Genomic DNA, 12,697 nt, shown 5'->3' with positions numbered 1-12,697 from the left:
GTACCCAGACATAATTTTTACACACACACACACACACACACACACACACACACACACACACGTATAAATGTGTGTGTATGTATGTATATATATGTGTGTGTGTGTGTATGTATGTATATATATATGTGTGTGTGTGTATGTATATATATATATGTGTGTGTATGTATGTGTATACACACATACATACATACATGCATACATACATACATATTTCCGGCCCTCAAGGCCAGCCTGGCCTACACTGTGACCCCATCACCCAAAACAAAACAAAGATGACACTGAGTGTGCTGTGATGAGCTGACAAGTTCTGGCCTCTGCGTTAAAGGGTTAGACCTGCTGCCTGTTGTCTGAACGAGGATAAGCCACCTGAGTTCTTTCTCAGGGCAACTGTGAGGAAGCCTTCAGCCAATAAGCAGAATTCTAGGGACTCTAGGTAAACTAAGGCCAGCTGAGCTGGGGCTGCAAACACTACAGCCACCTGATCTAGGCCCCTGCCAATCAGAAGCTGGCTCTGGCACAAGGAACTCCCTACAGGCAGCATCTGTGTTTTCCCGGGGTCTGTCAAACGACAGCTGGGCAGCGGTTTGTCGCACTTTGCTACAATAAAGCTGACAGGGCCGCTGGCTTCTGACCATTAAGATTTAGTCTTCCTAGTCCCTGCTTACAACAACGGCAGAGAGTACAGTGGCTCCAGTAAGGTCTGGAACAAACTACAGCTGGGGCACCCCTCGTTTGAACATCAGAAATCTAAAATCCAGCTAGGTGTGGTGGCACACACCTCTAATCCCAGCACACAGGAGGCAGAGGCAGGCAGATCTCTGTGAGTCCAAGGCCAGCCTGGTGTACAAAGTGAGTCCAGGGCAGCCAGGGCTTTGTTAAACAAAGAAATCCTACCTCAAAAAAAAAAAAAATCAAAATCCAGAACTTTTAAAATACTGATTAGTATGCCAAAAGCAGAGAATTGCATACCATGAAACTGTTTTATGTAAAAATTATTTAAAATTCTGTATGAGAAGGCTGGATAGATGGCTCAGAGCTTAAGAACACTGGCTGTTCTTCCAGAGATCCTGAGTCCAATTCCCAGCAACCACAAGGTGGCTCACAGCCATGTAAACTATGATCTTCTGGCCTGCAGGGGTACACGGAGGCAGAGCACTATATACATAATAAATAAATCCTTTTAAATAAATAAATAAAATTCCATGAGTAGGTTCGGCCTGAATGCTTAAGATGTGCAACAGATGTTAAATGGAGTGTGTCACTAGGGTAGGGGGTGGGGTCTCACTGCAGGAAGTGCATCACTGGGGCAGGGGGCCCAAACATGAAGGCTAAGTGACCAAGGTCTGAAACCATTGGCCAAACAGTATCAGTGTGCTTATCGGCACTGAGAAACTAAGACACTGCATGTAAGAAAACATTGCAAATTCTGGAAAACCCCACATCAGATGTTCTTCTGGTCCCAAGAACCTGGCTGAGGGACCTGGACCAGGTACCAATCAAGGAGAAACATCAACAACGGTAGTCTGTAAGTTGCATGGCAGAGTAGAAGCTAGAACTTCAGTCACTGTTTTGGTTGGGTTTTGTGTACTGAACTAATAACGCTCTGAATGTTTTCCAAAGTATCAGGTCCAGTATCCTGGTGTTAATCCCGACTCATGTGCTAACAGTCACAGCTGAACTCCCCCGGCTGCACAGTTCAACTCAACAGCCCTTTAATTTTCATTCCGCAACGAGAACTAAATAACCATCAGGCCCAACTACTGGATAATTTCCATGTAAATGAAAAAATATTGTCTTTAAACCCTAACTGTGTTGACCTTGGTCAGCTCCAAGCTGGGCAAGCTGAAACAAGTATGGTCTCCCCAGTGACCTCTACAAATTGGAAAATCAAAGCATTTGCCCCAAGTCAAAGAGCGAAGAGTGGTGCCCGGATTCAAAGCCAGGCTAATGGGCTCCACAGCCCACCGTAAGGGCTAAGTGCACCCCAGGCCTTGAGCACCGCTGTTACAGAAGGCACCTGATAGTCAATCGCCCACCTCCTGCACAGGGGGTCAGACACCCCACTTCAAGAGGCACTTGGGTTTGGAAAGCATGAACTTGCTTAAGAGGCCAGATCAGGATCTGAGCCCAGGCCCCCCTCAACCCATAGCTCCCCGTGCCTGCCACAGCCTGGCCGAGCTGCCAGCGAGCCCCCAGGGTGCCACTCACTTTCCGCCAGGCTGCGTGACTGTGGACTGGATCTTGGCATCAGCACCCGTGCTCCGAAGAGACACCTGAACTCCTGCGGGGCCCAGGGGCTGCCCTTTGCTGAGGACCTGTGAGAAGGAGGGGAACGGAGTTGTCACTAATGCTTCCGCTCCCTGGGTGGCACCTAGCGCGGTTCGCTTTTGGTCAAGAGCCTCTTTGAAGAGGCTGCAGTCAGGGGACCTTTGTGGAGGGCTGGGTGGAAAGCGGACAGTGACAGTGGAACCCTGCATCACTGAACCTAAGATGGGGCCGGAGGCTGCTCGGAGGATGGTTACGGGTGCACACTGCTCTTGCAGAGGCCTGGAGTTAGTTTCCCAGCACCCACATCAGATAGCCCTATAACTGCTGTAACTAGCTCCAGGGCAATCCCATGACTCTGGCCTCCAAGGACACCCACACTCACATATACATAGCCGCACATAACTAAAATTAAAGTCTTTTTTTAAAAAATCACTATTTTACAAATCCCTAAGAAACAACAACAAAAAATATCTAAGATCCCCCCTTCGAATAAGAAACCCACACAGGAAACAGCTGAGGGCCTCACTCTCAACATAAGAGTTCCTATAAGTCCACACATAGCTGGTACCCCGCCAGCACAGACATCTCATCTCTACTTGGGGGCTGGACAGAGGGAAGAACGGAGCGGGGAGCAGGTGCTGACACATCGGCACCACGCACTACACCAGCGCTCCAACACCTCAAGTTCTCCCCGGGGATGGGGACGGTCCCAGGGAAGGTAGGAGACAGGGCGCGCAAAGCCTCAGGAGGAGGCGTCTCTGGCAGAAGCCTCCCTGCAGGGAGCTATACCAAGCTCTAACACAGCAAGCTCAACAGCAGGGATCCTGAGCACGTGCCCCCCTTTCTGCACCCCCACCACAGGCCGTTCTAACAGCACCCAAGGCTGCCACACACCGCAGACCCCCACATCTGTAAGGCTGAGAGACAGCGGCCATCTGTAAGGCTGCGAGACGACTGCACATGACAGAGCAATGTAGAAAGCGGCAGAGCCTGGAGCCAAACCTTTCCATTCACAGAGAAGCCGGTGAACACAAAGTTGATGTCCCCGCCCTTCGTGCAGATGTCGCTCACACCGTCCACGTGCAGCTCCACATTGGTTGGCTCTGGAGGCGGAAATCGGGAAAGGAGAGGTGAGAGACGAGACACACAAGGCAACATGTGTGCTGGGAACACACTTCCCAGCCAGACACTTCTATGTGTTTCTACATGCAATGCCCTCAAGTGACCAGAACTGAGACAAAGGCAGGAGACGCTAGGTGCAAGTCTCTTCCCAGCACCCCCGGCCACCTGGAGTCCTCTCACAGAAGGACGTCAGAACAAACTCCCGAGTGCACTGAGGAGCAGGGTGCTGCTGGATGTGTGTGTGTTTGTGTGTGTGTACACAAGTGCAGTGGGTGTGTGCACATGCACATGGAAGCAAGCTTCCTCTCTAGCTGTTTTTTTTTTTAAGATTTATTTCTTTATTATTATGTATACAGAGCTCTGCCTGCATGTGTACACCTGCAGGCCACAGGAGGACATCAGACCACCTTATAGATGGTTGTGAGCCACCATGTGGATGCTGGGAACTGAACTCAGGACCTCTGGAAGAGCAGACAGTGCTCTTAACCACTGAGCCACCTCTCCAGCCCTCTAGCTCTTTATTTTTGAGGCAAGGTCTCTCGCTGACTCCGGGACACATCTGTCTACCTGGGCTGACTGGCTAGCAGCTCAGGGCCTGCTTGTCCCTAAGCGCAGCTCCAAGGTTGCAGGCACATGCACTGGACTTGGCTTGGACAGGAATCTGTATTCAGATCCTCACACAAGAAGCAATTTGCCCCAACCGAGCCATTGCATCCGCTACGCACCAGGCACCAAGCCCAGGGCGTTCAGTTCCTCAGGAGATACAACAATTTATTTACTGAGGAATAAACTAAGTCATGAAACGATTAAAGGACCCTTACACAGGGTATGTGACGCAGCTCTGGTGATCTCACACACTGGCTCCAGGTCTAAAGAGGACCGTCCACTCCATGGGTGAGGACATGAATAGTGCAGGCTAGGGGACAGGAACAAATGGAAGAGGCAGCCCTGGCTTGGTTTTACCACCTGCTCCCACAGCGCCCAGTCTGACGGGGTTTCCAACCCCTCACAAATGTGGGTGTTGAGTGAGTCCCTCTGATCCTTCAATGTCAACACAATGCATTTTCTTCAGAAAACTAAACAGCACCCCACAACAGAAAATGAAACAGCAGGAGCGGCTGAGGAGACAGCTGGGTCGGTAAAGGGCTTGCCCCCCACCCCCGGCTCCCACAGCACAGAAACACAGGGTATATCCACAGTCCCAGAAGTAAAGGGGCAGAGACAGGATGGCTGGGGCTCATGGGCTGAGCGGCCAGCTTAGTTCAGTCAGAGAGTTCCAGGCGCAGTGAGAGGCCCTCTCTTGGGCCTGGAGAGATGGCTCAGTGGTTAAGAGTGCCTCCTGCTCTTCCAGAGGTCCTGAGTTCAATTCCTAGCAACCACATGGTGGCTCACAACCATCTATAATGTGATCTGATGCCCTCTTCTGCAGATAAAGCACTCATATACAATAAATAAATATTTAAAAAAGAAAAGAAAAGAGAGGCCCTATCTCAAAAACGAAGGTGCAGAGTGATTGAGGAAGACACCTGCCATCAACCTGTGGCCTTCGTGCACATACATGTGCACCTCCCCACACCCGTGCGTGCGCACGCACGTGCACACACACAGGGTCCTGGTTAATTTTTGTCAACTTGTTAGGAACCTAGATATATCTGAGAGAGGGAACCCTAATTGAGAAGACGCCGCCAGCAGGTTGTGTGGGCAAGTCTATGGTGTATTTTCTCGACTGATGATTGATTGATGTGGGAGGACCCAGCGCCCTGTGGGTGATGTCACCTCCACGCAGGCAGTCTTGAGGTGTATACGCAAACTGGCTGACCAGGCCATGGAGAAGAAGCTGTTGTGTAGATTTTCTCCACTGCCTCTGCTTTCGCTCCAGCCTCCAGTTCCTGCCCCGCCATCCCTCAGGGATGGCGTCAACACTGGGGTGCTTAGAGTATGTGGTGAAAGAAACCTTTGCCTCCCCAAGTTGCTTCTGGTCATGGTGTTTTGTCACAGCCACAGAAACCCAAAATAAGACACATACGTAAGCCTGGCAGTGGTTCTGCACGCCTCTAATCGCAGCACTCAGGAGGCAGAGGCAGGAGGATCTCTGTGAGCTTTAAGTCAGCCTGGTCTACAGAGTATTCCAAGGCTACACAAAGAAATGGGGCGGGGGACAGACACCGACAGATGATGGACACACACATACACACACAGGAATCAGCAGGATAAATAGCCTGGAGCCACACAGAATAAAGATGAGCATCATAAACAAGAACTGAAAGAAAGCAGACTGGGTGACTTCATGTAGTTCAAGTTCAAAACAAAATGCACCCACCCAGAGCACGGGGCCCAGCTGCAACCCCAGCTACCTCAGAGGCCGAGGCACAAGGATTATCGGGTCAGGGCCAGCCTTGACAACTTAAAACAGTGGCCTGCATCAAAATGAAGAAAAGACAAAGGCAAAAAAAAAAAAAAAATGCTAAGATGGCTGGAGGCATCACTTACACTAGACTCTGGGTTCAATCCTTAATATGGAAAATCTGAGGCTGGGCGGTGGTGGCGCACGCCTTTAATCCCAGCCCTGGGGAGGCAGAGGCAGGCAGATCGCTGTGAGTTCGAGGCCAGGCTGGTCTACAAAGTGAGTCTAGGACAACCAAGGCTACACAGAGAGATCCTGTCTCGGAAAAAAAAAAAAAGGGGGGGGGGAGGACTTGACTCTTGTGCCCAGGCTCCAGAATCGCCCACTACCCAAGCATAAGCCTCGCCTCCATCTCTAGCTCCATGCAGATCTGGCCTCTGATAGCGAATCTTACAATGTTTAAACAGCTCCCTTATTTTAGAGGAGATGGGGGAGCCAGGCGCGGCAGGACACATTTGTAACCTCGATTGCAGGAGGCCAACGCAGGAAATGCCAAGCCTGAGATAAGCTTGAGCTACACAGTGAGACCCAAAAGCACCAACAGCCCTGGTCCTGGGACAGGAAGGAGGCCCGACCGTGTGTCTAGCCTGTACCAGGAGCTGAAGCTGCCAAGGCTGTTTCTCCAGAAAGACGGACCACAGACCACAGAGGGATTTTTCAGAAGATGATAGTTGCCGGGCATGGTGGTGCACGCCTTTAATCCCAACAGGCAGGCAGGCAGGCGGATCGCTGTGAGTTCGAGGCCAGCCTGGTCTACACAGCGAGTCCAGGACATCCAAGGATACACAGAGAAACCCTGTCTCGAAAAACCAAAAAAACAAACAACAAAAAACAAACCCAAACCAGAAAATGACAGTCAGCATGCGGTGTGGTCCCTGCAAAGAGCCCTGCTACTCGGCTCACTTACCAAAACTCCAGCCCAGGGGAGGCTCAATCTTCAGGATGAAATCCCCCTACAAGGAAAGCCATGAAAGGTGAAGGCAAGGGACCCGAAGGCCCCGGGTAGATAGAGTAGTGCAATTAAATCACCCAAAACAGCCCATTTCAACTAAAACCCTACACCAGGCTCTTCCAAATGGTGGCGGCCAGGGATGATCCCCTTCTGTGGGGCAGCTGGCTGAAGCTGGACCCAGAAATCCATCTAGCAGCAAGGAGGTTGGCATCCCAAACAGAAGCCCATCTGTGAGTTCTGAAGACATGAGCTAGCAAGATGTCGCATTGGATAGAGAGCTTTTACAAGCCCAATGACCTGCGTTCGATCCCTAACTCCCAAAAGGTCACTCCCCCCCCCCCCTCTCTCTCTCTCTCTCTCTCTCTCTCTCTCTCACACACACACACACACACACACACACACACACCATTGTAGACAGGACTGTACCCACCCCCGATAGATAAATAGATTGACAGACAGACAGATAGATAAACAGATGGCAGAGTAAATTGTGCACTGCTGAGAGCGACCAGCTCACCCCTGCCCACAGCATGCCCGTCCTGGCTGTGACAGCGCATGTCTGGAGACACTGCCATATGTGCCAGAGACATGCAGCCCCACTGAGCCCACTCAGCCGCTGGAAATCTGCATCCCACTGATGATTAAATGAAAGTGTATGTCTGTGGGGGAAAGGCCATGTTCCTGGGCATACTAATAAATTCCTATCATAAACACCACACATAGAGACTGAAGTCCCTCCACCTCTTACCTTATCATACAAGGGGATCATAAAGTAGCCGTTGTTAGGAGCACAGTCTGTTTGATATTTCAAAGTCCCATGCTTGGTGTACAACTTTATCTGGAGAGTAAGAAAAAAAAAATCAAAAAACAACAACAAAAAAACAAAGCTAACGTTCTAATATTGGCTTAGAGAACCAGTTAGCACATGATGCCTACATGCAGTTAGCTGAACCCCTGCTTTACCTATTACAGGCTGGCTGCTAAAACAGCTTCAGGGGCATAGGAAAAGACAGCACCCCAGAATAATGCTATTCCTGTTGTTCTTATTGAAACCACCTTCAGCCTACCCACAATGAAAATTTTCGGTTTGCTTCAGTGGCCGTCTCTACTTTGTTTATGTAAATTTCTGAGTCTAAAACTTTCTTATTTGCAAGGCACTTATGAAAATCTAGATTCCCAGGCCAGCAAGATGCCCAAAGAGCTATGTGTAAGCCTGAAGACTTGAGCTCAAGTCCCAGAGCCCACATCAAGGCCGGAGGGGAGAATTGAAAAGTCAGCACACATGAACGCCCACACAATGGGTTCTTAAATCCATGATTGCCTGTTCCTCAGTGCCACGCCAGCGTAAGGGCAAGTCAGGATGTAGGTTCCTGAGCTGATCCCCCAAAGACTTTACCCAGACGGTCTGGGATGAGCACTGAGGCCTGCATATTAGCCCAAAATCATTCTCTTTCTTTCTTTCTTTCTTTTTTTTTTTTTCCTCCGAGACAGGGTTTCTCTGTGTAGCCTTGGCTGTCCTGAAACTCAGTAGACCAGGCTGGCCTCGAACTCAGATTTCCCCCAGCCTCTGCCTCCTGAATGTTGGGATTAAAGGTGTGCATAATGACCACCCAGCCCCAAATGATTTTAGATGCTCAGAGAAACCTAAAACCCTTCACTGCATCCCCAGAACAAAGACTGATGAGAAAGACACCAATGCGTTCGCTCCCCTCAAGGCCTGCAGCCCACAACTGCTGCATCCTAAGCCTCTGCGGGCACAAACTGCTCAGCGGAAAGGCACGAAGCCGTACCAGAGCCTCCCTACAGGGGTGACCCTGACAAAGGCATGACCCCCACGCCCTGGCTCCTGAGTGGTTGCATGTACTCACGGCCATGTGGTAAGCACCAGGCACAGTACAGACCCAAGTAGAACATCCTATTTAATCTCTCTGATGGAAAAGGCCACCTGGCACCATCAGCCAGACACACACCAGACAGGTACAGGCAAATTCCCTAAGTTTCCCAATCTGTAAAGTCACATTCAGGGCAGGTGACATCAAAGAGCCTGCTTGGCCTCTAAAATATGAGTGTCGGGGCCAGACAGTAGCTCAGCAACTGAGAGCCCTTTGAGGCTCGTGCAGAGGGCCAGAGTTCATTTCCAGCTCTAGGCGATCTGCTGCCCTCTTCCAGCCTCTAAGGGCACTGCACTCATGTGCACATGGCTACATACAGATACACATCAACACGTTAATAAAAGAAGAATGCTCTGTGGCAAAAGGAGCCAGTGGAGTCTTAGGAGACATATAGGGAGCCAGGCCCCAGGGCACACGTTGGAGGGAGTGCTGTGAAGTCGGGCGTGGACTGTAGTGCTCATGGGTAGTGACTACGGCTTCTACTCCACACAACCCAGACTTAATGTACTTTAGACTCCAGCTACTCAGTTAAGTAAAAATGAATTTGCTCTAGGCCATAAAGAAACTCAGACGCACGCACTGCACATGCACCAGCACAGAGGATCAGAAGGCAGCAAGCACCTGAAACAGCCACTGGCCCCCTGCTCCACCTAAGCCATGGCCTGCAACCTGAAGATGACCCCGTGTGTGTGTGTGTGTGTGTGTGTGCGTGCGTGCGTGCGTGCGTGCACAGGTGTAGGGATGAAACTTGGGTCCTCATACTGCACAGCAAACCCTTTGCTGACAGAACCATCCCTTAAGCCCAAGAACCAAGTTTTGGTGTGAATTTTGACTGTTAAAACACTAGAACCAGTAAATCTTTTTTTTTTTTTTTTTTAAGATTTACTTATACATATATGAGTATTTTTTGCATAGATGTCTGTGCATCATGTGGTACCTACAGAGGCCTGAAGGAGGTGTCAGATCCCCTGGAACAGGAGTTATAGTTGGTTGTAGACTGTCATGTGGGTGCAGAGAACCGACCCTGGTCTTCTGCAAGAGCAGCAAGCACTTTTAAGGCCCGGGCCATCTCACCAGCCCCTATAATGCTTCCCTGTAGCTGTATAGGCTACTATTAAAGGACCAAATGTCAAAGCCCAGAGCTTTGTCTGGTCCTTTCACTGCACTGTGACTCCCCCATCTGGCCATCTGGGAAAAGCCTTTGGTATACAGTGGCCTCAGTACAAAGCTGCTGAAGGCAGGCACCTTAGGCAGGACTAGAGGGAAGAGGGCTGATGAATGATGGGAGAGAGCAGGCAGGTGAGCCCAGCTGACTTCCCCACTCAATCTCTACTGGGTGTATTGAGCATTCAGTCCAAAGATGCACTTGCTACCTGTGTATCTGCTACCTATGTATCTGCTACCTGTATATCTGCTACCTGTGTATCTGCTACCTGTGTATCTGCTACCTGTATATCTGCTACCTGTGTATCTGCTACCTGTGTATCTGCTACCTGTGTATCTACTACCTGGTATCTGTAATTATGTATTTGCAACTATGTATCTGCTACTGTGTACCTGCTACCTGTGTATCTACTACTGTGTATCTGTGACTGTGTATCTACTACTGTGTATCAGCCACCTGTGTTTCTGCTAGGGAGTATCTGCTACCTGTGTATCTATCAGCTTCCTGCTATTTATTCTTTTACTTTGGTTTGCTATATATTTAAGAAGACCATTCATTCAAAACTCAAAAGCATGGCTACCATACTTCCCTCCGGACCGTGTAGTACGAGTCCCTTGTAAAGTACAGATCAGAAAAGGCCAACACGCCTCTATGTGGAGATGACATACTTGAAATGTCTGATGTCGTAAGCAGAGATTACAAAAGGATGGGTTGCTTCAGATATGAGGACAAGAAACACAGCTCACCACAAGTCACAAAACCCACTCTCTGTTCTCTTGATCTGTTAGTGCTTGGGGTGACGGCACCCGTGACTGCCCTCTCCTTCCTCTCAAAGCTGCGGAAAGCTCAAGTTGAACAGGCTTTCCAAGACAGCTTCTGAGATACCCAGTGCAGCAAAGCCAGGCGGTGGCACTGGCACCTGGTAACATGTCCCTGACAGTTCCCAGGAGCCCTTAAAACAAAAAACAAAAAAGACCAAACAAACAAAAAACTGGCAGAAGGAGCCCAGGTATACTCAGCACAGTGGAAGGAGAGGCAAGAGGGACCAGAGTTCAAAGCCAGCCTTGGTTATACTGAGTTTGAGGCCAGCTTGGGCTACATGAGACCTTGTCTCAAAAACTTAGAAAAGCAAATATAAATCAGGCAACTAAGGAAGAGAGGCGGACGGCACAGGCACACAGTAAGCCGGGAAGACAACAAAGGAAATCATGCTCCTGGGTTCTACCACCTCCAACACCATCTTGTAAGTACAGGCTGAGGTTTGGCAAAAAGCCAGGCCAAAGGGAAGTCAGGGTGGAGATGGCTTCTCACCTTTCTCCCCCAGTCCTATGCGGCGTGTTAAAAGGTGGCCACTAACAGCACTGGGGAAGCCCAAAGGGGCCTTGGGTGTCCTTCTCTTTGGCACCCCCACATTTCTACTCCGTGGACACCTGTTTTTACCTCTCCCCAACTCTTTCCCTTCTCTGGCCGCACTACCAGCCTCCTTGGGAAAACCTAGAGAAAGGCCTACCTCTCTCTCCAGCCCCCTGTGTCTACGTTCTGTCCATCCTCCTTTTGCTCACAGGCTTTCTGGGTCAGAATCCCACTGGGCTGATACAGTCTTCCCAGAACTTTAAACTCGACCAAAACAGCCTCACAAATCTCTCGTGTTAAATCCAGCAATTATGCAGGACGGTGGCAACTCTCCACTTTAAAAAGGAGTGGTGGGAAGGCGGGAGGCAGCTTCGCACACTGCTCCACGCCAGGACTTAGCGATAGGATTCGATCCTATTTAAATTCACCCCCCGCCCCCCAGAAAGGATGATAGAGCGATGGGGTTTGAACTACGGAGAGTGACACGTGTGGTTTCCAGGTTCTGCAATATGGATTGGGCAGATCAGAGTTTCAGGGGTCTTGGTCTGGGAGAGCCGGGGACTAGCAGACCCTCTCGGCACCTCGCCCCTCGGCGCGGCTGGGGAAGGGTGCAGAGCAGCCGACAAGCCTGGCCGGGGATCACACTGCCCGCCCGGCCACGCGCGGCGGCTCACCTCGATGAGCGAGTAGTTGATCTCCACGTCCGACTTCACGAAACCCCCGCAGCCTACCACGATGTCCTCGGAGCCGATCGCCCGGCCCGCGCCGCTCAGCAACAGCAGCAGCAGGAGCGGCGCCGCGGCACCCCGGCTCTCACGCATGGCCCGGCCTCCGCGTGCCTACACCCGCAGCCCGCCCGGTCCCGCCCCTCACACCGCACGCAGCCGGCTCCTTCCTCCTCCTCGCTGGGCTGACAAGCCCAGGCCCCGCCCCGGCGCCGCTCCTGCGCAGGCGCACCGCGGCCCTGCGCCCACGCCCCCAAGAAAGACGTGACACTCGCCCCGCCGGGACTCGCAGCCGCTTGCGCCTCTGGCGTCCAGGAGGACTGCGCGCAGCCTCTGGAACAAGCCCCCAACCCCCAGACGCCTAGGCTTACACTTCAGATTCCGCGTCACACCAGAGAGCTTTTTTTTTTTTTTACTTTGGTTTTTTGGAGTTTTGTTTGTTTGTTTGTTTTTCGAGACAGGGTGTCTCTGTGTAGACTTGACTATCCTGGACTTGCTTTGTAGTCGCGGCTGGCCTCGAACTCAGAGCGATCCACCTGCCTCTGTCTCCCAAGTGCTGGGATTAAAGGCACGCTCCACCGCCGCCCTGCTCAGAGAGCTTTTTTGTTGATTGATGTATTCAACATGTCCCAAATCTTTTGACTCACATAGCTCACGCCAGATGTCATTTCAAATCTTTTAGAAATCTGTTATTTGGTCCCCCTTCCAATAGTCCCATCACTTCCTCTCATGGTGCTTAATTAACTTTATATTAAACTCGTTTTACCCAGACAAGTCCAAGGCCTGCCTGAGCTACGATCAAGTTTAATAACAACT

General features: G+C 50.8%; 1 protein-coding gene across 1 annotated transcript in view; it reads right to left on the bottom strand.

The window, feature by feature from the left end:
* Positions 1–12,055, bottom strand: part of LOC311592637 (BOS complex subunit NOMO1) — a 56,309-nt gene extending 44,254 nt beyond the window's left edge. Inside the window, exons 1-5 of the mRNA XM_084773306.1 lie at positions 11,831–12,055; positions 7,495–7,584; positions 6,702–6,747; positions 3,271–3,371; positions 2,209–2,315 (exon numbers count right to left, since the gene is read on the bottom strand). Coding sequence (XP_084629432.1) covers positions 2,209–2,315; positions 3,271–3,371; positions 6,702–6,747; positions 7,495–7,584; positions 11,831–11,977 — 491 coding nt within the window. The 5' untranslated portion in view covers positions 11,978–12,055. The remainder of the gene's footprint in view (positions 1–2,208; positions 2,316–3,270; positions 3,372–6,701; positions 6,748–7,494; positions 7,585–11,830) is intronic.
* Positions 12,056–12,697: the final 642 nt, after the last annotated feature.

This window comes from Acomys minous (assembly GCF_964271855.1).
Source record: "Acomys minous genome assembly, chromosome: 2".
In the NCBI taxonomy this organism is placed as follows: domain Eukaryota; kingdom Metazoa; phylum Chordata; class Mammalia; order Rodentia; family Muridae; genus Acomys; species Acomys minous.
Note: the sequence above shows the minus strand (reverse complement) of the source record. Positions and strands in the feature narration are given on the sequence as shown.